General features: G+C 43.2%; 1 protein-coding gene across 1 annotated transcript in view; it reads left to right on the plus strand.

Moving 5' to 3' along the window:
* Positions 1-433: 433 nt before the first annotated feature.
* Positions 434-27,500, plus strand: part of smyd2a (SET and MYND domain containing 2a) — a gene marked incomplete at its 5' end in the record, with an annotated part of 43,360 nt that continues 16,293 nt past the window's right edge. Inside the window, 2 exons of the mRNA XM_080525876.1 lie at positions 434-609; positions 5,545-5,608. Coding sequence (XP_080382002.1) covers positions 434-609; positions 5,545-5,608 — 240 coding nt within the window. The remainder of the gene's footprint in view (positions 610-5,544; positions 5,609-27,500) is intronic.

The following is a 27,500-nucleotide window of genomic DNA, read 5'->3' on the forward strand; positions in this document are numbered from 1 at the left end:
TGAACTAGAGAGAGAGAGAGAGAGAGAGAGAGAGAGAGAGAGAGAGAGAGAGAGAGAGAGAGAGAGTGAGAGAGAGAGAGAGAGAGAGAGAGAGAGAGAGAGAGAGAGAGAGAGAGAGAGAGAGAGAGAGAGAGAGAGAGAGAGAGAGAGAGAGAGAGAGAGAGAGAGAGAGAGAGAGAGAGAGAGAGAGAGAGAGAGAGAGAGAGAGAGAGAGAGAGAGAGAGAGAGAGAGAGAGAGAGAGAGAAACCGCGAGATTTTGGAGAGAGAGAGCGAGGCTGTCAGTGGATGTCCAACGGCGGCTGCAGACAGTCAGACAGACTTCTCTGCAAAGCTTTTTGTTATTAGGAGTAGTAGGGGCTGTTGTAGCGAGCTACGTATATCATATAGAATAGCAACTGGCTATCGCAGCGACAGACAGACAGACAGACGGAGATGAAGGGAGACGAGGGCATCGAGGGTCTGGAGAGGTTCCCGAGCCCGGGGAAGGGCAGGGGGCTGCGGGCGGCGAGGGGCTTCGCGGTGGGCGAGCTGCTCTTCTCCTGCCCCGCCTACCAGGCCGTGCTGACCGTCAACGAGCGAGGGGCTCACTGCGAACTCTGCTTCACCAGGTAACCCTGCCCTGACCCGGGTAACCCCTGACCCTGACCCAGGTAACCCCTGACCCCGACCCAGGTAGCAGGTAGACCCCCTCACCCAGGTAACCCCTGATCCCAGGTAGCAGGTAGACCCTGACCCAGGTAGCAGGTAGACCTTCACCAGGTAACCCCTAACCCTGACCCAGGTAGCAGGTAGACCCTGACCCAGGTAACCCCTAACCCTGACCCAGGTAGCAGGTAGACCTTGGCCAGGTGACACCTGGGTGCTGTCAGTCTAACCCTAACACACTGTCACTTCTACAATCAATATCAGATCTCATTCTGATCCCATGTGGGTTCTAGCTAGTTAGCTAGTTAGCTAGTTAGTTAGTTAGTTAGTCAATTAGTTAGTTAGTTAGTTGGCTAGTTAGTTAGTTAGCTAGTTAGTTAGTTAGCCAGTTAGTTAGCTAGTTAGCTAGTTAGTTAGTTAGCTAGCTGGATCAGTTTATATGGGATCTAGAGATATCTTCTTACGGACTATGCAGCATTGTGTGGTGTCAGGGTTGCCAGGTGGGATTGACAATTTCCAAAAACCACCAGCCCATCTGGCAACCCTGTGAGGTTTACACTATGGATGGGCTTCATTCAATAACACAAACTGTCCTCGCTGCTGGTCAAGTTGTACAGAGCTAAGCCAGCTGACTCTGCCCAGCGAAAACTGTAGGATCTGTTCTGAGATCTGCTTTGAGAGGGAACACACTACTACCAATGCTGCATTGCAGAGGCACACACACACACACACACACACACACACACACACACACACACACACATTACACACTCTCCCTTTCTCTCAGTGTCCGACTCACTAAATCAGCACACACACACACACACACACACACACACACACACACACACACACACACACACACACACACACACATTACACACTCTCCCTTTCTCTCAGTGTCTCAGCTCACTAAATCAGCACACACACACACACACACACACACACACACACACACACACACTCACTCACACACACCCCTGTCACAGGGATAATAGGATCATAAAAAGCTGTTTAGCTGACTTGTTTTATCCAGAGAGACTGACACTGCAGTGGATGCGTACATCTGTCAGTAGCGTATATATGGTCCCAGCGGGAATCCAACCCACCACAACCGTAGCATTGTTAGCGCCATGAGCTAGCACCAACTGAGCTGACCAATTCACTCTTTAGTCATCCTTATTAGCCTATGGATGAAAACCTGAATGAAAGTCATTCGTTTAGGTGTGTGTGTGTGTGTGTGTGTCAGGGTTCCTGCGCTGGTCTTAAAAACCCTTAAAGTCTAAAATCCAGCAATCCGATTCATAAGGCCTAAAAAGGTCTTACATTTCTGTTATTCGGTCTAAAAATGAGGTGCTAGGTCTTAAAAACGAGATCCTGTAAGGAAATCATCTATTAAGCGAATAGCGAACATCTATTTACCCCCAAAAATGCCAATTCACTTCCTTTTTTGTCTGTGTGGCAGTGGAATCCCTAATTTCATCACCTCGAGGATGACAAAAAGCTACCATATGGTGTCGCGAATAGGTCTACAATTATATTCAAAGAGGTCTTAAAAAGGTCTTAAATTTGACTTGTTGAAACTTGTAGGAACGTGTGTGTGTGTGTGTGTGTGTGTGTGTGTGTAGTGAATGCTGCACTAAACCAAGGGCCTCGTCTTGGCATGCAAAACCTTTACGTTTCAACAGCACACACCCACACACAACCACACACACACTCACACACACCCACGCGGCTCTTGTCTGTAGTTTCAGGTTAGTTCAGCTCTGTTAAGGGCAGACGTGCACAGAAAGGTCATGTTTCTATATTTAGATTTCTGCTCTGGGGGCTGGGGGGGTCTCCGTCTCTGAGGAAATGTCATGCACACACACACACACACACACACACACACACACACAAAGCTGTCCATGGATGTCATGGCTAGGCTAGTGTAGAGCAGGCTAGTGTAGAGCAGGTTAGTGTAGAGCAGGCTAGTGTAGAGCAGGCTAGTGTAGAGCAGGCTAGTGTAAAGCAGGCTAGTGTCAAGACCGCCCCCCCCCCCATCCCGATCTAGAGACTTTTGGCGCTTTTCCATTGACCAGACCGGTTCGGCTCGGCACGGCTCGCCTCGGCACGCTTTTGAAAAGTTCCATATAGGAATCGTTCTCCACTATACCAGGAACGACCCGGGACTGTAGGAGGAGTTACGTGTCATAAGATTCCCCCCGCTATACAGCTCAGCTCAGCGGGCGATAAGAATTATGTCAAAATGCAGCACTATCGTGCACAGATCAGCCTTACAACATGTAACGTTAAGTGCCTGTTACTTGCCGCTTTCAGTTCTAGTAGACTAGTTTAGATCTCGCAACCAGGGAAATGCCGACATGTGTTAAAGCCCCGATTCTATTTTTATTTCTCCTGACACGTTGAGCACTGTGCTTTTTTTTGTTGGTGAACTACCGTAATAAGCCTAAAAAAGTTCAATTGTTCAAAAAGTGCAACTTCTCTGCTTTCAGAAACTGTTTGAATGTTTTAGATTGGGCATATAGTTCATGAATTACGATAGTTTGAAGGAACGCTGTAAAATCCTGTCGGCGCCGACAGCTCCGGTTTCGGAGCAAGACGTGAATCTATCGGCATTAGTCAAATACATGCTCACATCCAGTCATCCGCTCACTGCTCTCCATAAAAAATGGCTCATCCATCAATAATATTACATAATAACAACTGCTCTGATTAGATTGCTTGGATTGTTTAATACATCAACGGGGGGAAAAGCGAGATGAACTCTGCGCGAGTATCATGCTTCCTCCATTGAACGGAAAGTCCTACCATTCAAAGTTTTTTAGCCTTCCCCCTTTCCACTGGTAATAAGGAATTGGCAAGAATAGATTGATATAAATAGATCAACATAATGCAGCACTATCATGCACAGATCAGCCTTAAACCATGTAACGTTAGATATATAACGGAGCGATGTATTTCTACGGAAAGGCTGACTGACGCGGGGCTCATACAATCTCCGCGTTTGTTATAGATACGAGTGCTCCGGTGTCTTGCTGGTAGTCAAATATATTTATTTATATATACAGCATATGGATGTTACGTGCCTGTTACCTGCCGCTTTCAGTTCTAGTAGTTTAGATCTCGCAACCAGGGAAACGCCGACATGTGTTAAAGGGAGCAAGACGCAAATCTACCGGCATTTGACTCATGAGTGAACGGCGAAAATGGCTGGACGGCACAGCTTGGGATTCCATTGAAGTTACAGGGAACTATGTGTGAAAGAGGCTTAAATGTTGAAATAACAGTAATACAACGTTCATTGATAAAATGACATAAGGGATGGAAAGGGGAGATGGCAGTTTCAGAAGGGGGATGATGAAGCGCGCTAGACTGAGGAACAGCATAGCACATCGCCATAATTGCGATTTTTTTGTTATGCTTGTTGTAAATAAAAGTTCTATGATGCATTGAAATGACATTAAACTAAGATAATACGATGGTTATCAATCTTTTTCAAATCTTTATTAATAAGTTATTACAGAAACAGTACCGGTAAGTGACATTTTTTCCGAGAGCGAAATCTGTTAAAAATGGCGGTTAGCGTTGAAATCTATGAACATGGGATGACGATTTCCATTGACCAATCAACGGTGTGCAGCGTCACACGTCACACACAGCCTGGCAAAAAAGTACCTTTCGCTCCTGTAGTTCCTGCTCGCGAAGGGTAGCTAAAACGGCCCGGTTTGGCACGGCTCGGCTCGAGTTGGCCCGGTAGTGGAAAAGCGCCATTTCAAGACTCTGCTTAAAACTCACTACTGTGGTGAACTAGGCTACTGAGATGTTCCTGGTGTGTTACAGTATGAATGTCTGTCTTTAAATGTGTGCGGTTATGAATGTTATACATCCTCCATGTTTCTTTAGTTTGTTTATGTTGTTGTCCGTACCCGTCTGTGTTCCATACTCCATCATCATGTTTTCTCTCTGTTTTAGAGTCTGCGCCCAGGGCGCCCTAAACCAGTGTAGTTTGGTGCATGTTTAAATAAATTGACTGTGACTTTCAGGGTTGCCAGATGGGCTGGTTTTTGGTGGATTTAGCTTTCTTTTTTTTGGGACTGTGTTTAGGCTTGAAATTGTCAATCCCATCTGGCAACCCTGATGACTCTGAGTAGAGACCTTCTAGGACTGCAGCCTCCTGAAGGGTGTGTGGTGAGATGACATGGTTATATTTATATGATATTATCTACTACAGTTTCCTCTCTGGCGCGTCAACGCTACGTCTCTGCCAGAGAGAGTCAGAGGAAGACACCCCACTGTGTCTCAACTGTCAGCAAACACCCTCCCTCTCCTCCCTCTCCTCCCTCTCCTCCTCTCCTCCTCTCCTCCTCTCCTCCCTCTCCTCCTCTCCTCCTCTCCTCCCTCCAGAGAGAGTCAGAGGATGACACCCCACTGTGTCTCAACTGTCAGCAAACACCCTCCCTCTCCTCCTCTCCTCCTCTCCTCCCTCTCCTCCTCTCCTCTCCTCCCTCCAGAGAGAGTCAGTGAGACACCGTGCTGTGTCTCAGTGGTTAGTAACACGTGTGTCTCAACAACAGAAACATGGCGATAGTTCTGATGACACCAACAAGACAAGACACCATGTTAGGAAATACTGACCCACACCCTCCAGGTAGAAGCACTTATGTATTCACTACTTACATCTCTCTCTCTCTCTCCCCCTCTCCGTCTCTCCGTCTCTCTGTCTCTCTCTCCCCCTCCCCCATCTCTCTCTGTCTCTCTCTCCCTCTCTCTCTCTCTCTCTCTCTCTCTCTCTCTCTCTCTCTCTGTCTCTCTGTCTCTCTGTCTCTCTCTCCCTCTCTCTCTCTCTCTCTCTCTCTCTCTCTCTCTCTCTCTCTCTCTCTCTCTCTCTCTCTCTGCAGGAGGGAGGGCCTCTCTAAGTGTGGGAAGTGTAAACAAGCATTCTACTGCAATGTGGACTGCCAGGTGAGGACAGGTGTGTGTGTGTGTGTGTGTGTGTGCCTGTATATACTACTATGTGGGGACTGAGGTCTGACAGCACAACCACGGTGTGGGGACTCGAAATCGGTGTGGGGACCCAAAACGGGTCCCCACACCGATTTTCATTGAATTTGGTAGAAAAAGTGTTGCTGATATGTCTAGTGCAAATATTTCTATGTTTTAAATTTTGACCCACACTGCTACATAAGTCTGAAAAGAGTGCTTAATCAGTGTTTAGTGTGCGCCCCTGGTGGCGAAATCGCCATTTTTTACTATTTTTTTCACGGAAATGGCAGAAATTTTAACACACATTTAACACTCCTGCAGCCAATCATATGAGCTGCCTGTCTGTCACGTGCACTTTGCCTCAAGCACAAGCCTCAGCTGCGGAGCACACTTCGTTTCGCGTTGTGCAGTTGGAGAATAATACAAGATTGTGCGCGAGTGTGCGCGCGAGACGAGTGTGTGCGCGCGACGCGAGAGTTTTTGCAGGGTGAAACGCTAGCAAATATACTGGCTGAGTGTTCTGACAGAGAACGCTGGTTAACATTGGTCTTATTATTGTGACTAGAAAGTGTGTGACTATAATTCCATGGTGTAAATAGCAGTAGTGGCGGCTGGTTTTTGGGTGGGGCACAGGTTATGGCACTTGTTTTTATTACCTTTCCATGTTTTACAAAGCAAATTCCTTGTATGTGTGAACGTACTTGGCAATACACTTTTCTGATTCTGATTCTGATGGGGGCATGCTTTTAAAATCTGTACCTATTACAGTATTTCCATAATTTCCTAATTCATATTTCTCCATATTTTAATAACGCAGGGTATTTGCAACATAGCAATTACCAGGAAGTGAATTAAGATATAAGATAATATGGGACCTTTATTGTTAAAACTATACTGAGCACAGTTCCCTCTCGAAAAGGTTATACACCTCGTTCCAAATTATTATGCAAATTATATTTTTATCTGATTTTCCTAAATAGTTGATGCAAATGACAATCAGTATAATTTTCAAGTCATCAACCGTTAGAGTATACTTCAAATGTTATTGAACAAACCTCCCAATGATAACAGTATTTTTTTTTATTATAAAAAACTCAAAATGCACTGTTCCAAATTATTATGCACAACAGAGTTTCAAAACATTTTATAGGTTGTAAAGAACAAACAATTGTGATGAATTTAGGGTTAGGAGGTCATATTACGAGGTCATATTTACTGAAATCAAAAGCTATTTCAAACAAAAACATCTTACAGTTTTTCTCAATTGCTTTGGTGCATTTCTCTGATCAGAATTGAAATTCTCATAACTGTTAGTTCAACCTCCACAACATTTAGTCATTTGTGCACATCATAGTAGCAGTTTCTCATTCCTTCAAACAAATTGCAAATGCTTTTGGACATGCATCAATTGCTGTCATACAATTCTCTGCTGTTTTATAACATTATCATTTGCTTATGTCATGTCAGTCAAAATGAACTATACTTTTGGATGCTTAATAGTCATTCCCTATAAAACTAATAGTCCTCATTTCTTTGCTTGAGTCATTACATCCAAAAATGTTGAACAAGTTGTCAAAATCTGTCAAGCAAATTGTATACATTTCTTTATCATTTTTCCTGAAAATGTCTCCCAAATTGAACAATTTCTCTCCGTTATTGTTCACTACAGTAATATGGGTTAACGCCGTATATCTCATGTTTACTGTACATTACTGTAATTTTACTCTGCACCACATAGACAAGACAAGGCAAGACAACCTTGCAGAGGTGGAAAAGGGCCCCTTTTTACTCCACAACAAGAGGAAGCCATTTGTGCAATGGTGATTGCAAACAATGCCATAAGGTTGAGAGAGATACAAAGCGCTGTTATAGAGGATGACAATATCTTTGGGAATATTGAATCCGTTTCAATCGCTACAATTGACTGCTCAGGAGAAATGAAATGCGCATGAAACAATTGTACAATGTGCCATTTGAACGGAACAGCGACAGAGTGAAGGAGATCCGTCACCAGTATGTACAGGTAAAACATTTATGTGTTCTATGCATACTCTAATGTCCAGTGCTGTAAACTGGTTACTTTGTGTAGTGCCATGCAGTACACTTACATGACAATTCATACTGTACAATATGTTGTCCAAAATGAGTTTTTTTCTCTCTCTCTCTATTCTGGGATAAAGTGTGTACTGGAGCTGGAGGCCAGGGAACCGCTGCACACATTCATATACGTTGATGAGGCGTTAATCTGGCAAAAGGTAGAAGGCGTGGCAGAAATCACATTGGACAGAGAGCAACCATTGATGTCCCAGGCCAACGAGGAGGGAATATTACAATGTGTGCAGCCGTCTCAGAAAACGGCGTCCTCACCCATATACCCTGCCTTGGTCCACACAACACAACATCTGCTGACTTTTTTAGACACTCTTTACAGGGACATAATCCCTGAGAATGAGAGGGGTCTAAATGGAGACCATCTGAACAAGTATGTTGTTGTATGGGATAATGTGCGTTTTCACCACTCAGATCTGGTCAGACAGTGGTTTGCAGCACATGAAAGGATGCTGGTGGAATATCTCCCTCCCTACTCCCCATTCCTGAATCCAATAGAGGAGTTTTTCTCTGCCTGGAGGTGGAAGGTATATGACCGGCATCCACATACCCAAATGGCCTTGCTAGCAGAGGGTGGATTCGCCACTCAGGGAGATACTTTCCTCGCTGCATTACCAGGGATGATATTCGCTGTGATGTCGATGAAAATATGTGGCCAGACAGACAGGAACGTCTGGATGTCAATGAATGATTTACAGTATGTTGGATGTTCCAATTCAGTTCCAATATGTACTGCAATATTGTTTACAGTTGTGCACAGCTCTACCCAAAGGGTGTTTCTTATGTTTGTGGTAAACAAGTTTGTATTTTTCTTTTGCACAATGCTGTGAACAAATTAGAATTGCAAAGAGCATATGCAGTAAAAATGTGAAACATAACTATTCAGCGTCTTGTACTCATTTACCTCACTAAATACAGTAATGTGTAACCCACTGTAGATTTCAAATGGCTGTGCAAATAGTGTATAGTACTGTCTTGAGCATTTTCAGGTAGTGTCACCAAGATCTGACTTTTTTGCATTGGAAAACACTTACAGAGTGAACTGTCATAATGAAAACATGACAAAGCCATTTGATGAAAACATGACAAAGCCATTTGACTATCTTGTTCATAAACAATGGTGTCAGGACTTTTCATTTTGATGACACAGACACTTTCATTGACATGAATACTTGCTTTTGAGGAATGAACTATCCATTTTGAGCAAGTGACACGCTTTTGCAGGTTAACACCTAGGTTTTGCAGTTTGTACTAATTTTCTGAGAAATGCACTAACTGTTGTGCAAATGTTAATAGTGATGTGAGAAATGCACCAAAGCGACTGAGAAAAACTGTAACAGGTCAAGTTACATGTTAACATAGGACCCCTTCTTTGATATCACCTTCACAATTCTTGCATCCATTGAACTTGTGAGTTTTTGGACAGTTTCTGCTTGAATTTCTTTGCAGGATGCCAGAATAGCCTCCCAGAGCTGCTGTTTTGATGTGAACTGCCTCCCACCCTCATATATATTTTTGCTTGAGGATGCTCCAAAGGTTCTCAATAGGGTTGAGGTCAGGGGAAGATGGGGGCCACACCATGAGTTTCTCTCCTTTTATGCCTATAGCAGCCAATGACACAGAGGTATTCTGGTGATGTCTCCCCTCCCCCGCCCCAACCTGCAGCTGACCTGGCTGTGACCTTTCAGAGGGCCAAGCAGTATGGCACCAATTCAGTCTGAGAAACAGACCAACAGAAATCTGCAGCAGTAGTTTTATTAACAGTAGACTGATTTTATTTTAAGTTTATATCATTCTAATAACATACATAGATTTTTAAATCTGTATTTCCTGTTTTTTCACTGTTAAAATATATTGAGCATATAATTGAGCGCTGTTTGGTGATACATTGGGCTAGAGACTAAAGTTCAGGAGGTCGGCAATGTTAAATGAACGGCTGAGGCCTGAGTGTGCTGCTAGCTGTGGAAGGTGCTGTGTGGGGGAGGGGGAGGCGAATAGTGAGTGACTAAATTGAGCGCTGTTTGGTGATACATTGGGCTAGAGACTTGAAATCACTTTTGGCTGAAAGCCTGATGGTGTGTGTCTTTTTCTGTTCACCTGGCTACATAGGAAGTGTCCCAAAAGTGAGCCTAAAGTTCAGGAGGTCGGCAATGTTAAATGAACGGCTGAGGCCTGAGTGTATTAGTAATAAGTACTATATTTGTAATTTTAAGGAGAGTTCTGTAAATGCGTTAATGTAGTGTACCAAAACTGTGTATTAAAAATGACAACATTCTCAATCATGCAAGCCATATAATGGTTTAAATTATAAAAACATTTAAAACTGTTGTTTTATCTTTAAATAATTACAAAACATAAAGGGATTAAGCAGTTCTACATTTATGAATAATAATTATTCATCTTGTTCCAGAAAACCAGTTATTCCCGTGTGCATTGAATGCAGCAGTAGCTTTGGGGAAAGTTTGGAGGTGCAGGTGGTTAATTGATGTCTCCCCTCCCCCGCCCCAACCTGCAGCTGACCTGGCTGTGACCTTTCAGAGGGCCAAGCAGTATGGAACCAATTCAGTCTGAGAAACAGACCAACAGAAATCTGCAGCAGTAGTTTTATTAACAGTAGACTGATTTTATTTTAAGTTTATATCATTCTAATAACATACTATTGTGATTTATTTTATTTTTTAAAATCTGTATTTCCTGTTTTTTCACTGTTAAAATATATTGAGCATATAATTGAGTGCTGTTTGGTGATACATTGGGCTAGAGACTTGAAATCACTTTTGGCTGAAAGCTGGCATCCCACTGATGGTGTGTGTCTTTTTCTGTTCCCCTGGCTACATAGGAAGTGTCCCAAAATTGAGCCTAAAGTTCAGGAGGTCGCCAATGTTAAACGGCTGAGTGGGGAGGGGTAGTGAGTGACTAAATTGAGTGCTGTTTGGTGATACATTGGGTTAGAGACCTGAAATCACTTTTGGCTGAAAGCTGGCATCCCACTGATGGTGTGTGTCTTTTTCTGTTCCCCTGGCTACATAGGAAGTGTCCCAAAAGTGAGCCTAAAGTTCAGGAGGTCGGCAATGTAATGTCAATGGAGGCCTATCCCCAATAAGTTAAACCCTGTTTGGCCATACAATGGACTAGAGACTTGAAAACAATTTTGTCTGAAAGCTGGCATCCCACTGATGGTGTGTGTCTTTTTCTGTTCCCCTGGCTACATAGGAAGTGTCCCAAACGTGAGCCTAAAGTTCAGGAGGTCGGCAATGTTAAATGAACAGCAGAGGCCTGTGTGTTGCTATCTGTGGAAGGTGCTGTGTGGGGGAGGGGGAGGCGAATAGTGATTGGTTCTCAGTTAACAAGCAGGCCCAGGAATGCACAAAATGCATCCATTTTCCAAAAGCTACTGGCTTAATATGCTCCATCACAGTTTGATGACTTTTCAGGGTTTGACTTTTACAAAGGATATTGTATGTATTTATTTGAACCCTTTTAAGAGTATTGTCATATATGGTGAGATTACAATTATATGAACTCCAACTGCAAGTATCACAGTGCTAAAGTTAACAAAAAGCATATCATAAACATTCTGGTTATTTTATTTTAGTAAAAAAATCGCTCTCTGCATGGCTGACATGGTGGGAGAGAAGCTAAGAGAAATTCTCGATTATGGACATGAGTGCGCCAGCACGGCACGGGTCCCACCGTGAGCCGGTCATGAAGGAAGGTTAATTGAACAGAGCGAGGCAGATTTCAGCAGAACAGAAACTTAACTGTGTGGGGGAGGGGTGCAAATCAGTGCTCTGTCTGCATAGTGTGTCGTGTATTTCTCTTATTGGTTACGAATCAAAGAACAATTATTGAGTTTAAGATGATTTAATTAAAGTACAGAAACAGGGTATACGTATACCAACACTGGAGCCTTGTCTCTGTCCTCCTCTCCTGGGATCCGCTGGTCAAGAGAGCCCCCCTTGGGTCTCAACCCTATCCATCCACAATATGCAAATACAGTCACAGGTCATAGCCTATCACCTTATCCAGATGGCCATGAGGGCCGTCCCCTGTGATGTCACCACGGCCCCAAGTCCGAGGGGCTGGTCAGATTACAAGAGCCATTGCACAACACTAGAAAATAGGATATATATAGTAGAAAATATACGACACATCCCCCCTCGGACCACCCAGAGGGTGTTCCGAAACTAAACGACCACAAAACAAAAACAAAAACACAAAACCCCACATAAAAAAAATAAAAAAATAAAAAATATATCATTATTTTTTTTTTTTTTTTTTTTTTAAATAAACAACAACAAACAGAAAAACTACACCAACACACATCACAAGAAGCACAATAACACAGACCAACCCAGCACCAGTACCAGCAACCAAATACAAAACAATCAACAATAAAAAAGAATCCTAAAAATAACAATCACAATTAAACTAAACACAGTTCATCATGCACAAATCAATACAGAAACTTCCAACGACCGATGTTTTCTTTGTCCTTGAAGCGTCAGGGTCAGAGGTTGCTAGCACTTGTACCCAGTTGGAGAACAGCCTTTACCGCTGTCTCAGATTGATAACACTTTCATAGTCAGGAGCTTTCCATTTTCGTTGCGCTAGGAACAGAACCTCTCTCCTAGCTTTGTATAACCACCACATCACTTCTCAACTGACCTCAATCACACGATATAGAAACAAACAAACAATACACAAATAATGACATTCAGTTATCATAACACATAATTCTCCAACAGTAAGCATAGGACAAAGGGAATGCATTAATGCATAGATCTTCACCTCAGGTGAGGACTAGTCTTCTGAAAAGTTCATTAACGTGGACTGAGTGACTGATTTTCCAAAAACAGTCAATGAGGCCCTGCCTCCTAAGAAAGTCAAAAATCATGTCTGCTATAATAGGTGCTCCTATCTTAGCAAAATAAGTTTCCCATGCCCCTAAGACCGTTTCCAGCCATGCTATCATCTGCTGTCCATTCCCGTCGTTCCCTTTGATCTGCTGCTTCACTACCCTATTCATAGTCTTTAATCTTTTCCTAACTGGTCGTCGTCCGTCAGTGTCATTGAGGTTCAGGCAGCCGCCTGGTCCCCTCCCACGCTGATCAAGGTCTGGGGAGTCGCCCTCAGCATCATCTGAAGCATGGTGCAGGCACTCGCCAGCATCCCCAGTAGCACAGGTGTCCAGGCTTTGGACACTCCCAGGCTGGACCTCCAGACTGTCAACCCTCTCTGCTTCGTTAGTTTCTGGTTTATTGGCATCTGGACAGCTTTCCACTGTCCCCTCGGTTTCAGGCACTGCCGGTAATGTCACTGGCTGTAACACTGGCATTGCCACTGGCTCTGGCAACACCACAGCATCTCCTCGTAGCTCCTCCTTCTCAGGTTCTCTGGGGACCTCGGCACCTGTTGGCACAACATCCTGCCTACTCTGTACATCCACCCCCCTGTCCACCACCTGTGGCCCTATTGGGGTAGGGATATGCCCAGACACCACTGGTGTACCCACTCTGATGTTGTTTCTCCAACAGACCCCACATTGACCTAAAGCATGGTCAATCTGTTCCATCAAATATGGACTCCAAAACCCATATTCCTTGGTGATCTTGCGTCTTACCTCCCCCCTAGCCACATGTGCTAATCCATGAGCTTCCCGTATTAACATGCCTATTAAATCTGAGGGTGCTACAACCAACCCCTCATGATTCCTCCATAGACCTGTGTCATCCTGGCTTGCCCCCCTTGCTAGCCAAACGTTCTTGTCTAACGTAGTTACTCTACTCTGTAACATCAATAAATCCTCAAGTGCGACCATGCCCTGTAATTGCTTATCATGTGTGACCAGAAGACCTTTACCTGCCTTGTCTGCTCCTGTAATGGCTTTGGCTGCATCTTCTGCAGCCCTGTTACCTTGTGTGACATGTGATGAGTCAGACCTGTGTGTGGCACACTTCACTATGGCTAATTCCTTTGGCTTCATCATGGCTTGTAACAGCTTCATGATCTGTGCGTGATGCTGTATAGGCGTACCATCAGTTCTCTTAAAACCCCGCCCCCTCCATACAGCTCCATTAAAATGACAAACATTATGTGCATAGGCAGAGTCGGTGTACACTGTCACTCTCCGTCCGGTTCCCAAGTTGCATGCTTCTGTGAGGGCAATCAATTCAGCCAACTGAGCCGAGCAAGGCTGAGGAACTGCCTCAGCCTGTTCTACAATAAACTTTGAATTCTGTGCTTTAACTAAGGAATACCCAGCGCACAAAGTTTCTCCTACCCCGTAACAAGACCCATCAACCCAATATTCTATATCAGCTCCCTTTAAAGGCAAAGCTTGTAGGTCTGTTCTATGCTTAATCACTCTGGCTGTCGATGGAATCTGAGCACCGGATGGCACCGTCACCTGACAGCCGTCAGGTGTGCATTTTACTGTACAGTTCAATTGGCATAGAGCATCTCTCCCTAGCAGCCCTGTTGGCGTGTGTTCTGACACAAGTGTTGACAGAGTTGCTCTCTGTCCCTTGTACTCTAAGTCTACAAGCTCAGTTGTAGGAATCAGCTGTTTAATTCCCTCAAATCCGATTGTCTTCACATATTCTCTAGACATAGGGAGGTGCGTGGCGCCTTCAGGCTTCTGTGTCACCACCAGCTGGCACCTCCCACTCGGATCTTCCGGGCACCCCTATAGGCCAGCTGCTGGGCCTCCGTAAGGGTTCATCACTCCTGGAGCAGGTGTAGTAGGAGGCCAATATCCTCCTCCTTGGCTCCCCCCTGCGCCCCCCTGGGGCCTGTTGCAGCAGGTACAGGCTAGATGTCCATTCTGGTCGCATTGGTAACACGGTTCTAGCATCTTCTTCCCTGCTGCTGTCCATCCCCCTGGTGGTGGTCCTTGGCCAGGCTGTGTGTACATCTGGTATGGAACCGCTTGCACCCCTGGTGGCCCTTGTGGGTATGGATACCCCCCTTGTGGCCCCTGTGGGTAGGACTGGTAAGTAGCAGGATACCCCCCTTGTGGCCCCTGTGAGTAGAACTGGTAAGTAGCAGTCTGCACTCCAGGTGGCTGTTGCTGTGGGGCTAAAGCCTGCACTCCCTCTATGTTCCTCTCGCTTTCAGTCAATTGCAAATGAGTCAATATTCTGAGGGATTCTTCGTCTCGTGCCTTCTGTATCTGAATGTTCTTTCGATATAACTCAACTTGATGAGCTACGTGGTCTATATAAACAGCTTTGTTCATGTGTCGTAGCCCCACCACTTCTGCTAGCTTATCCTTAACTGGGGTAGGAAGCCCTTCTTGTATTTTTTCCCTGATTATGGATTTTTCTAAGGGGTTATCTTCAGCGTCTTTCCCTGTCACACTTCTCCATTGAGAGTGCACACGGGCAACATAACCCCTGGGATTCTCATCCCCCCCCAGTGGCTTCACAATGATATTGTCTGGGTGAATGTGAGTAGGGTAGGTCTCTCTGATTGCTTTCCACAGCCTGCCTCTGTTTGCTGCGAAGAGCTCTGGATCATAAACTGATGTATTGATATATCTATGAAGTCCTGCCTTCATCAATATTTCCTGCATTGTATCCAATCCTGCAATAAAAGCTAAGAGTCTTTTCAGGTCTCCCATCGCGGCCTGCGTTCCTGTCAGTATCACGTCGACCTCTCGCGTCCATGAATGTCCTCCCTCTTGAAGAACGGGGAGTTTCTCGATCACTTCAGACAGATCTGTATGATGCCACGGATGATATTCCATCTTGTTATCCCGAATCAGCACTGGACAGTTCTTTAATGTATTTGATGACATTCGGTGACAATCTCCCTCTTTCTCCGGGCGTCTTCTCCCACCTTTCCTTTCGGCTGTGGCTATCATCTTCCTGACCTGCGCGTTGTAGCCTCCATCTGCATTGTCGTCATCACTTGAGTCTTCACTGCCATCTTCGCTGTCATCTTCCTCGTCACTCCTGTCGTCCCCTTTTCCCCTTGGCTCCTTCTTCTTCTGGGAATGATCCTCCAGTGCCTTAGCATATGGAGGGGGACTGGAGGCAGGACACAGGTCTGGGGATGAAATGTTCAATTTCTGTTCCAGTGTTCTGGCCAATTCTTTTTTCTTTTCCGGTTCCATCTGAGCTATTTTCTGTCCCTCTACCTTAAAGAGGTCTAAGATGTCTAATTCTAACTTGCGTTTCTCTGACCTATCTTTCCCTTTCTGATTTGCCTTGTGTACAGTGATAAGTATCTCCAATGTTGCAATTAATTGTAAATTAAGGCTGCCCTCTTTCGGCCACGGCTGTTCAATGTATGCCCAACGGCTATTCCATTTCGTTGACATTTTGCTAATTTCCCTAACAAGAGGATTCATTTTTTCCACTATAGCCATAGGGGATAACGTAGCCAACATTCCACGATGTTCACTAATATCTTTTAGCAGCTTCGTTGAATTCGACCCCATTCTACTTTGCTCAATATGCTGACAATATTCTATATTAGATAAGGTGTACGCTTCTTACAACCCACCTTATTTTGTCTTGTTTGCTAAACAAATGCTAGTCCAATATAACTGTATTAACCATCCCCACAAAAACCCTGCAACTTCAGAATAACAGACTTGCCTCTTGTGTATGTCAGTGCAGTATTAACTTAAATCTAATAGCTGTGTAAGTACTTTATACTTAAATGTGTTTCCTAATTGTTTATGAATATGTGTCACTTGATTACTCATTCAATACTAATTACAGTTCTGGTCAACACAATTATTAAATCACAAAGGCTGGTCACACCTAAGTATTCACCGATCCACAAAAACCCTTTTACTGCTCAACTATCAAATATGTACTATTCTGCTATTCCTTAATCAAACACTGTGGAAATGACCTAACTAAAATAAAATATGTAAATTACAAATATTAATTATAACCTGTAAAGAAATCGACTTGTTATTTGGAAAAGAATGAATGATTAATTATTAATTACAATCTGTAAAGAAATCGACTTGTTAAGTGAAAGGAATGAATGATTAGTTAGAATTATTCATTGACACTTCATTGATGTAAACCTGTAAAGTCAATTAGCTATTATCGACACAAAGAAATGGTTATTATTAGATTATCACAAAACAATTGATCAAAGTTCTGTGAAACAGAAAATGAAATGATCTGAATAATTAATTCAATCAATTAGTAATTAATTAAATTAATTAAAGTAATATCTAACAATCATCTACAAACATCATCAATGAAGGAGGGTTGTATTTCATCAATTTACAGAGAGCCAATGTTTTAAAAATGTCTTGTCGTATTTTGGCCAGCAGATGGAGCTGTGCTCCGGCTAACGCGCATCGATTGCGCATGCGCCAACTCTTCCATGTAAAATGGAGGCTATGAATGTTTTAACCGTAACTCTAAACTATTTAAAATACCCCGCTGATCAATTCACTTTATCTCTATCTCTAAATTACTACACAACCTATGTGAAATGAATTTAACTTTATCTGTAAGGGATAAGTAATGAAATTAATCAAATTCAGGTTCCCTTCTAAAGGAATGTTCCACTGTGTGTCTGCGCTTTTTGCAAAGCAGGAAGAGGGAAGGGCTTTATTGTTCTTGAAAGCCCACGGCCGTATTGGGGCCTGCTTAAAACAATCTCTTTAACACAACTTGTTTTCATAAACGATTACTTTTCACGACACAGCAATATCAAGATTATCTTTCAATCCAGTTAAACTATTATTTATCTCATTCAAATATTCTACGTTCACGTTTTCCTCATAAAGATGGCCTCTGTGTGTGTCCTTTCTCAAGGACAAAGAAAAATGGCGTCTAAGAATAGATTCTCTGACAGGACACTGCAAATGGCCGCTTACAAAATGGCGTCCTTTCAAACAGACAAAGAGCCTCACATGTTCTCCACTGCTACAATACAAAACAGACTACCCAGTCCACCCACACTCCAACACATAAACACAACCTCACCGAATTTTACACAGACACACACGATATTCCAATACCGTACAAACAAATCACATACCTTACCATCAAACACTATATTTTACAAAAAACGGGCTTCAAAGTCCGGCTCTCACCACCCACCCATCAAAGATTATGAAAAGTTTGTTTCTATTCCAACAAGATTACCGTTACACAGATTCTTTTGACTATAACTTATCTGAGATTTACAGTCTATTTTAAACACACCAATCGACTAGAGAGAGATCTCTGCAGAAAATCTACCTTCTTCGTTAGATTGAAGTTTGCAAAATACTGTAAATTAAGCTATATTATCTCTGTTGCTTGCTCGCCATTACTGTCGTGTATTTCTCTTATTGGTTACGAATCAAAGAACAATTATTGAGTTTAAGATGATTTAATTAAAGTACAGAAACAGGGTATACGTATACCAACACTGGAGCCTTGTCTCTGTCCTCCTCTCCTGGGATCCGCTGGTCAAGAGAGCCCCCCTTGGGTCTCAACCCTATCCATCCACAATATGCAAATACAGTCACAGGTCATAGCCTATCACCTTATCCAGATGGCCATGAGGGCCGTCCCCTGTGATGTCACCACGGCCCCAAGTCCGAGGGGCTGGTCAGATTACAAGAGCCATTGCACAACACTAGAAAATAGGATATATATAGTAGAAAATATACGACAAGTGCACAACTAAATTGAGCGCTGGTTGGTGATACATTGGGCTAGAGACTTGAAATCACTTTTGGCTGAAAGCTGGCATCCCACTGATGGCGTGTGTCTTTTTCTGTTCACCTGGCTACATAGGAAGTGTCCCAAAAGTGAGCCTAAAGTTCAGGAGGTCGGCAATGTAATGTCAATGGAGGCCTATCCCCAATAAGTTAAACCCTGTTTGGCCATACAATGGACTAGAGACTTGAAAACAATTTTGTCTGAAAGCTGGCATCCCACTGATGGTGTGTGTCTTTTTCTGTTCCCCTGGCTACATAGGAAGTGTCCCAAAAGTGAGCCTAAAGTTCAGGAGGTCGGCAATGTTAAATGAACAGCAGAGGCCTGTGTGTTGCTGTCTGTGGAAGGTGCTGTGTGGGGGAGGGGGAGGCGAATAGTGATTGGTTCTCAGTTAACTAGCAGACCCAGGAATGCACAAAATGCATCCATTTTCCAAAAGCTACTGGCTTAATATGCTCCATCACAGTTTGATGACTTTTCAGGGTTTGACTTTTACAAAGGATATTGTATGTATTTATTTTAACCCTTTTAAGAGTATTGTCATATATGGTGAGATTACAATTATATGAACTCCAACTGCAAGTCTCACAGTGCTAAAGTTAACAAAAAGCATATCATAAAAATTCTGGTTATTTTATTTTAGTAAAGAAATCGCTCTCTGCATGGCTGACATGGTGGGAGAGAAGCTAAGAGAAATTCTCGATTATGGACATGAGTGCGCCAGCACAGCACGGGTCCCACCGTGAGCCGGTCATGAAGGAAGGTTAATTGAACAGAGCGAGGCAGATTTCAGCAGAACAGAAACTTAACTGTGTGGGGGAGGGGTGCAAATCAGTGCTCTGTCTGCATAGTGCACAACTAAATTGAGCGCTGTTTGGTGATACATTGGGCTAGAGACTTGAAATCACTTTTGGCTGAAAGCTGGCATCCCATTGATGGCGTGTGTCTTTTTCTGTTCACCTGGCTACATAGGAAGTGTCCCAAAAGTGAGCCTAAAGTTCAGGAGGTCGGCAATGTAATGTCAATGGAGGCCTATCCCCAATAAGTTAAACCCTGTTTGGCCATACAATGGACTAGAGACTTGAAAACAATTTTGTCTGAAAGCTGGCATCCCACTGATGGTGTGTGTCTTTTTCTGTTCCCCTGGCTACATAGGAAGTGTCCCAAAAGTGAGCCTAAAGTTCAGGAGGTCGGCAATGTTAAATGAACAGCAGAGGCCTGTGTGTTGCTGTCTGTGGAAGGTGCTGTGTGGGGGAGGGGGAGGCGAATAGTGATTGGTTCTCAGTTAACTAGCAGGCCCAGGAATGCACAAAATGCATCCATTTTCCAAAAGCTACTGGCTTAATATGCTCCATCACAGTTTGATGACTTTTCAGGGTTTGACTTTTACAAAGGATATTGTATGTATTTATTTTAACCCTTTTAAGAGTATTGTCATATATGGTGAGATTACAATTATATGAACTCCAACTGCAAGTCTCACAGTGCTAAAGTTAACAAAAAGCATATCATAAACATTCTGGTTATTTTATTTTAGTAAAAAAATCGCTCTCTGCATGGCTGACATGGTGGGAGAGAAGCTAAGAGAAATTCTCGATTATGGACATGAGTGCGCCAGCACAGCACGGGTCCCACCGTGAGCCGGTCATGAAGGAAGGTTAATTGAACAGAGCGAGGCAGATTTCAGCAGAACAGAAACTTAACTGTGTGGGGGAGGGGTGCAAATCAGTGCTCTGTCTGCATAGTGCACAACTAAATTGAGCGCTGTTTGGTGATACATTGGGCTAGAGACTTGAAATCACTTTTGGCTGAAAGCTGGCATCCCACTGATGGTGTGTGTCTTTTTCTGTTCCCCTGGCTACATAGGAAGTGTCCCAAAATTGAGCCTAAAGTTCAGGAGGTCGCCAATGTTAAACGGCTGAGTGGGGAGGGGTAGTGAGTGACTAAATTGAGTGCTGTTTGGTGAAACATTGGGTTAGAGACCTGAAATCACTTTTGGCTGAAAGCTGGCATCCCACTGATGGTGTGTGTCTTTTTCTGTTCCCCTGGCTACATAGGAAGTGTCCCAAAAGTGAGCCTAAAGTTCAGGAGGTCGGCAATGTAATGTCAATGGAGGCCTATCCCCAATAAGTTAAACCCTGTTTGGCCATACAATGGACTAGAGACTTGAAAACAATTTTGTCTGAAAGCTGGCATCCCACTGATGGTGTGTGTCTTTTTCTGTTCCCCTGGCTACATAGGAAGTGTCCCAAACGTGAGCCTAAAGTTCAGGAGGTCGGCAATGTTAAATGAACAGCAGAGGCCTGTGTGTTGCTGTCTGTGGAAGGTGCTGTGTGGGGGAGGGGGAGGCGAATAGTGATTGGTTCTCAGTTAACTAGCAGGCCCAGGAATGCACAAAATGCATCCATTTTCCAAAAGCTACTGGCTTAATATGCTCCATCACAGTTTGATGACTTTTCAGGGTTTGACTTTTACAAAGGATATTGTATGTATTTATTTTAACCCTTTTAAGAGTATTGTCATATATGGTGAGATTACAATTATATGAACTCCAACTGCAAGTCTCACAGTGCTAAAGTTAACAAAAAGCATATCATAAACATTCTGGTTATTTTATTTTAGTAAAAAAATCGCTCTCTGCATGGCTGACATGGTGGGAGAGAAGCTAAGAGAAATTCTCGATTATGGACATGAGTGCGCCAGCACAGCACGGGTCCCACCGTGAGCCGGTCATGAAGGAAGGTTAATTGAACAGAGCGAGGCAGATTTCAGCAGAACAGAAACTTAACTGTGTGGGGGAGGGGTGCAAATCAGTGCTCTGTCTGCATAGTGCACAACTAAATTGAGCGCTGTTTGGTGATACATTGGGCTAGAGACTTGAAATCACTTTTGGCTGAAAGCTGGCATCCCACTGATGGTGTGTGTCTTTTTCTGTTCCCCTGGCTACATAGGAAGTGTCCCAAAATTGAGCCTAAAGTTCAGGAGGTCGCCAATGTTAAACGGCTGAGTGGGGAGGGGTAGTGAGTGACTAAATTGAGTGCTGTTTGGTGAAACATTGGGTTAGAGACCTGAAATCACTTTTGGCTGAAAGCTGGCATCCCACTGATGGTGTGTGTCTTTTTCTGTTCCCCTGGCTACATAGGAAGTGTCCCAAAAGTGAGCCTAAAGTTCAGGAGGTCGGCAATGTAATGTCAATGGAGGCCTATCCCCAATAAGTTAAACCCTGTTTGGCCATACAATGGACTAGAGACTTGAAAACAATTTTGTCTGAAAGCTGGCATCCCACTGATGGTGTGTGTCTTTTTCTGTTCCCCTGGCTACATAGGAAGTGTCCCAAACGTGAGCCTAAAGTTCAGGAGGTCGGCAATGTTAAATGAACAGCAGAGGCCTGTGTGTTGCTATCTGTGGAAGGTGCTGTGTGGGGGAGGGGGAGGCGAATAGTGATTGGTTCTCAGTTAACAAGCAGGCCCAGGAATGCACAAAATGCATCCATTTTCCAAAAGCTACTGGCTTAATATGCTCCATCACAGTTTGATGACTTTTCAGGGTTTGACTTTTACAAAGGATATTGTATGTATTTATTTTAACCCTTTTAAGAGTATTGTCATATATGGTGAGATTACAATTATATGAACTCCAACTGCAAGTATCACAGTGCTAAAGTTAACAAAAAGCATATCATAAACATTCTGGTTATTTTATTTTAGTAAAAAAATCGCTCTCTGCATGGCTGACATGGTGGGAGAGAAGCTAAGAGAATTTCTCGATTATGGACATGAGTGCGCCAGCACGGCACGGGTCCCACCGTGAGCCGGTCATGAAGGAAGGTTAATTGAACAGAGCGAGGCAGATTTCAGCAGAACAGAAACTTAACTGTGTGGGGGAGGGGTGCAAATCAGTGCTCTGTCTGCATAGTGCACAACTAAATTGAGCGCTGGTTGGTGATACATTGGGCTAGAGACTTGAAATCACTTTTGGCTGAAAGCTGGCATCCCACTGATGGCGTGTGTCTTTTTCTGTTCACCTGGCTACATAGGAAGTGTCCCAAAAGTGAGCCTAAAGTTCAGGAGGTCGGCAATGTAATGTCAATGGAGGCCTATCCCCAATAAGTTAAACCCTGTTTGGCCATACAATGGACTAGAGACTTGAAAACAATTTTGTCTGAAAGCTGGCATCCCACTGATGGTGTGTGTCTTTTTCTGTTCCCCTGGCTACATAGGAAGTGTCCCAAAAGTGAGCCTAAAGTTCAGGAGGTCGGCAATGTTAAATGAACAGCAGAGGCCTGTGTGTTGCTGTCTGTGGAAGGTGCTGTGTGGGGGAGGGGGAGGCGAATAGTGATTGGTTCTCAGTTAACTAGCAGACCCAGGAATGCACAAAATGCATCCATTTTCCAAAAGCTACTGGCTTAATATGCTCCATCACAGTTTGATGACTTTTCAGGGTTTGACTTTTACAAAGGATATTGTATGTATTTATTTTAACCCTTTTAAGAGTATTGTCATATATGGTGAGATTACAATTATATGAACTCCAACTGCAAGTCTCACAGTGCTAAAGTTAACAAAAAGCATATCATAAAAATTCTGGTTATTTTATTTTAGTAAAAAAATCGCTCTCTGCATGGCTGACATGGTGGGAGAGAAGCTAAGAGAAATTCTCGATTATGGACATGAGTGCGCCAGCACAGCACGGGTCCCACCGTGAGCCGGTCATGAAGGAAGGTTAATTGAACAGAGCGAGGCAGATTTCAGCAGAACAGAAACTTAACTGTGTGGGGGAGGGGTGCAAATCAGTGCTCTGTCTGCATAGTGCACAACTAAATTGAGCGCTGTTTGGTGATACATTGGGCTAGAGACTTGAAATCACTTTTGGCTGAAAGCTGGCATCCCATTGATGGCGTGTGTCTTTTTCTGTTCACCTGGCTACATAGGAAGTGTCCCAAAAGTGAGCCTAAAGTTCAGGAGGTCGGCAATGTAATGTCAATGGAGGCCTATCCCCAATAAGTTAAACCCTGTTTGGCCATACAATGGACTAGAGACTTGAAAACAATTTTGTCTGAAAGCTGGCATCCCACTGATGGTGTGTGTCTTTTTCTGTTCCCCTGGCTACATAGGAAGTGTCCCAAAAGTGAGCCTAAAGTTCAGGAGGTCGGCAATGTTAAATGAACAGCAGAGGCCTGTGTGTTGCTGTCTGTGGAAGGTGCTGTGTGGGGGAGGGGGAGGCGAATAGTGATTGGTTCTCAGTTAACTAGCAGGCCCAGGAATGCACAAAATGCATCCATTTTCCAAAAGCTACTGGCTTAATATGCTCCATCACAGTTTGATGACTTTTCAGGGTTTGACTTTTACAAAGGATATTGTATGTATTTATTTTAACCTTAAAGTTCAGGAGGTCGGCAATGTTAAATGAACGGCTGAGGCCTGAGTGTGCTGCTAGCTGTGGAAGGTGCTGTGTGGGGGAGGGGGAGGCGAATAGTGAGTGACTAAATTGAGCGCTGTTTGGTGATACATTGGGCTAGAGAGTATTGAGTTACATGCTAAGCTGTATCAGTGCTAACTAGAGTACTGAGTTACATGCTAAGCTGTATCAGTGCTAACTAGAGTACTGAGTTGCATGCTAAGCTGTATCAGTGCTAACTAGAGTACTGAGTTACATGCTAAGCTGTATCAGTGCTAACTAGAGTACTGAGTTACATGCTAAGCTGTATCAGTGCTAACTAGAGTACTGAGTTACATGCTAAGCTGTATCAGTGCTAACTAGAGTACTGAGTTACATGCTAAGCTGTATCAGTGCTAACTAGAGTACTGAGTTACATGCTAAGCTGTATCAGTGCTAACTAGAGTACTGAGTTACATGCTAAGCTGTATCAGTGCTAACTACTGTACTGAGTTATATGCTAAGCTGTATCAGTGCTAACTAGAGTACTGAGTTACATGCTAAGCTGTAACCCGAGTTAACAATAACTATACAATTATAGTGACAATAACAACAATAACAACAATAACATAGTGACAATAACTCACTATGTCAACCCGAGTGCGCTCCCGGGAGATTAAACAAACGCACCCAAAGTCTTCAAGGGTTCAGGGCTTGGATAAGGGCTCCATTTGGGATTCAACCAAAGTGTGTTAAGGTGTTCCCCAGAAAGATGGTAACATCTGAAAGTGTGTTATGGTGTCCCCAGAAAGATGGTAACATCTGAAAGTGTGTTATGGTGTCCCCAGAAAGATAGTAACATCTGAAAGTGTGTTATGGTGTCCCCAGAAAGATGGTAACATCTGAAAGTGTGTTATGGTGTCCCCGGAAAGATAGTAATATCTGAAAGTGTGTTATGGTGTCCCCAGAAAGATTGTAATATCTGAAAGTGTGTTATGGTGTCCCCAGAAAGATAGCAACCTGAGACTCCCCACATGGGTGGTAGAAGTCATGTCTTGAAAAAAGTATTGAATATTGCTAATTTGAAGTGAGATTCTGGTTCCTGAATTTTTTCTGATCATGCCTGATTTTTCTCAGTGCTGTACGGTGTCTAGAAAGGGGTGTCCCCACACGGGAGGTCCTAGTCATATTGTCCCACAATGTAGCATAAACAAGTATGTGTGTGTGTGTGAGTGTGTGTGTGTGTGTGTGTGTGACTGCCAGGTGAGGACAGGTGTGTGTGTGTGACTGCCAGGTGTGTGTGTGTGTGTGTGACTGCCAGGTGAGGACAGGTGTGTGTGTGTGTGTGACTGCCAGGTGAGGGTGTGTGTGTGTGTGTGTGTGTGTGTGTGTGTGTGTGACTGCCAGGTGAGGGCAGGTGTGTGTGTGTGTGTGTGTGTCTGCCAGGTAAGGACAGGTGTGTGTGTGCCTCGTCTATGGACCTTTAAGACCCTTGCACACCAATGTGTTTTTTACGTCCGTAAACATTTTTAATTAGAACTCATGTTCTGTCAATCACGCTTGCACACCGAATCCGAAATATTCGTCCATCATAATACGATTTTCTGTCCGTCAAAAGCCTTTTGAGAGTTATTTTTGACCACCCCGCCATGGTAGAGGGACACATCGTCAAATTAGAACTGCAGGACAATTGGATTAATGCTTACGGAAGTACATGTCTCAAGTATTATCTCGGCGGTTAGTCGAGTGAAAGAAAAACAACATACAGATAATTCACACAATATAATACCGCGAAAGCGTATGGCACTAAACAATAACATTCATTTGGGTAGCATCACTAAACAATAACATTCATTTGGGCAGCATCACTAAACAATAACATTCATTTGGCTAGCATCACTAAACAATAACATTCATTTAGGTAGCATCACTAAACAATAACATTCATTTGGGCAGCATCATACTAAACAATAACATTCATTTGGGCAGCATCACTAAACAATAACATTCATTTGGGCAGCATCACTAAACAATAACATTCATTTGGGCATCATACTAAACAATAACATTCATTTGGGCAGCATCACTAAACAATAACATTCATTTGGGCAGCATCACTAAACAATAACATTCATTTGGGCAGCATCACTAAACAATAACATTCATTTGGGCAGCATCACTAAACAATAACATTCATTTGGGCATCATACTAAACAATAACATTCATTTGGGCAGCATCACTAAACAATAACATTCGTTTGGGCAGCATCACTAAACAATAACATTCATTTGGGCAGCATCACTAAACAATAACATTCATTTGGGCATCATACTAAACAATAACATTCATTTGGGCAGCATCATACTAAACAATAACATTCATTTGGGTAGCATCACTAAACAATAACATTCATTTGGGCAGCATCATACTAAACAATAACATTCATTTGGGCAGCATCACTAAACAATAACATTCATTTGGGCATCGTACTAAACAATAACATTCATTTGGGCATCATACTAAACAATAACATTCATCTGGGCATCATACTAAACAATAACATTCATTTGGGTAGCATCATACTAAACAATAACATTCATTTGGGCAGCATCACTAAACAATAACATTCATTTGGGCAGCATCATACTAAACAATAACATTCATTTGGGCAGCATCACTAAACAATAACATTCATTTGGGCAGCATCACTAAACAATAACATTCATTTGGGCAGCATCATACTAAACAATAACATTCATTTGGGTAGCATCATACTAAACAATAACATTCATTTGGGCAGCATCACTAAACAATAACATTCATTTGGGCATCATACTAAACAATAACATTCATTTGGGCAGCATCACTAAACAATAACATTCATTTGGGCAGCATCGTACTAAACAATAACATTCATTTGGGCAACATCACTAAAGTTATAACATTCATTTGGGCAGCATCACTAAACAATAACATTCATTTGGGCAGCATCATACTAAACAATAACATTCATTTGGGCAGCATCACTAAACAATAACATTCATTTGGGCAACATCACTAAACAATAACATTCATTTGGGCAGCATCACTAAACAATAACATTCATTTGGGCAGCATCAGACTCAGACTCAGGCAGAAGGTCCGGGCATGTTCACACTGTCACAGACTGCCAGTGCATCAAACAGGTACATACAGGTACATAATTCAGCTGGTTATAGATGTTTCTTTTTCTATTCTACTTCTGCTGTCTGCGTCTCCCTGGGTATTCCTAGACCAGATGGCAAACAGTAAAGAAATGCCACAATATACCAGGACTTAAATAAAGCTTGTACTTTTCTACTTATATTTTGGAGGTGTGCTTTGGGTCATTGTCCTGTTGTAGGAGGAAATTGGCTCCAATCAAGCGCTGTCCACAGGGTATGGCATGGCGTTGCAAAATTGAGTGATAGCATTCCTTATTCAAAATCCCTTTTACCTTGTACAAATCTCCCACGTTACCAGCACCAAAGCAGCCCCAGACCATCACATTACCTCCACCATGCTTGACAGATGGCGTCAGGCACTTCCAGCATCTTTTCACTTGTTCTGCGTCTCACAAATGTTCTTCTGTGTGATCCAAACACCTCAAACTTCGATTTGTCTGTCCATAACACTTTTTTCCAATCATCCTCTGTTCAATGTCTGTGTTCTTTTGCCC

This window comes from Nansenia antarctica (assembly GCF_963989245.1).
Source record: "Nansenia antarctica genome assembly, chromosome: 3".
Classification (NCBI taxonomy): Eukaryota; Metazoa; Chordata; class Actinopteri; order Argentiniformes; family Microstomatidae; genus Nansenia; species Nansenia antarctica.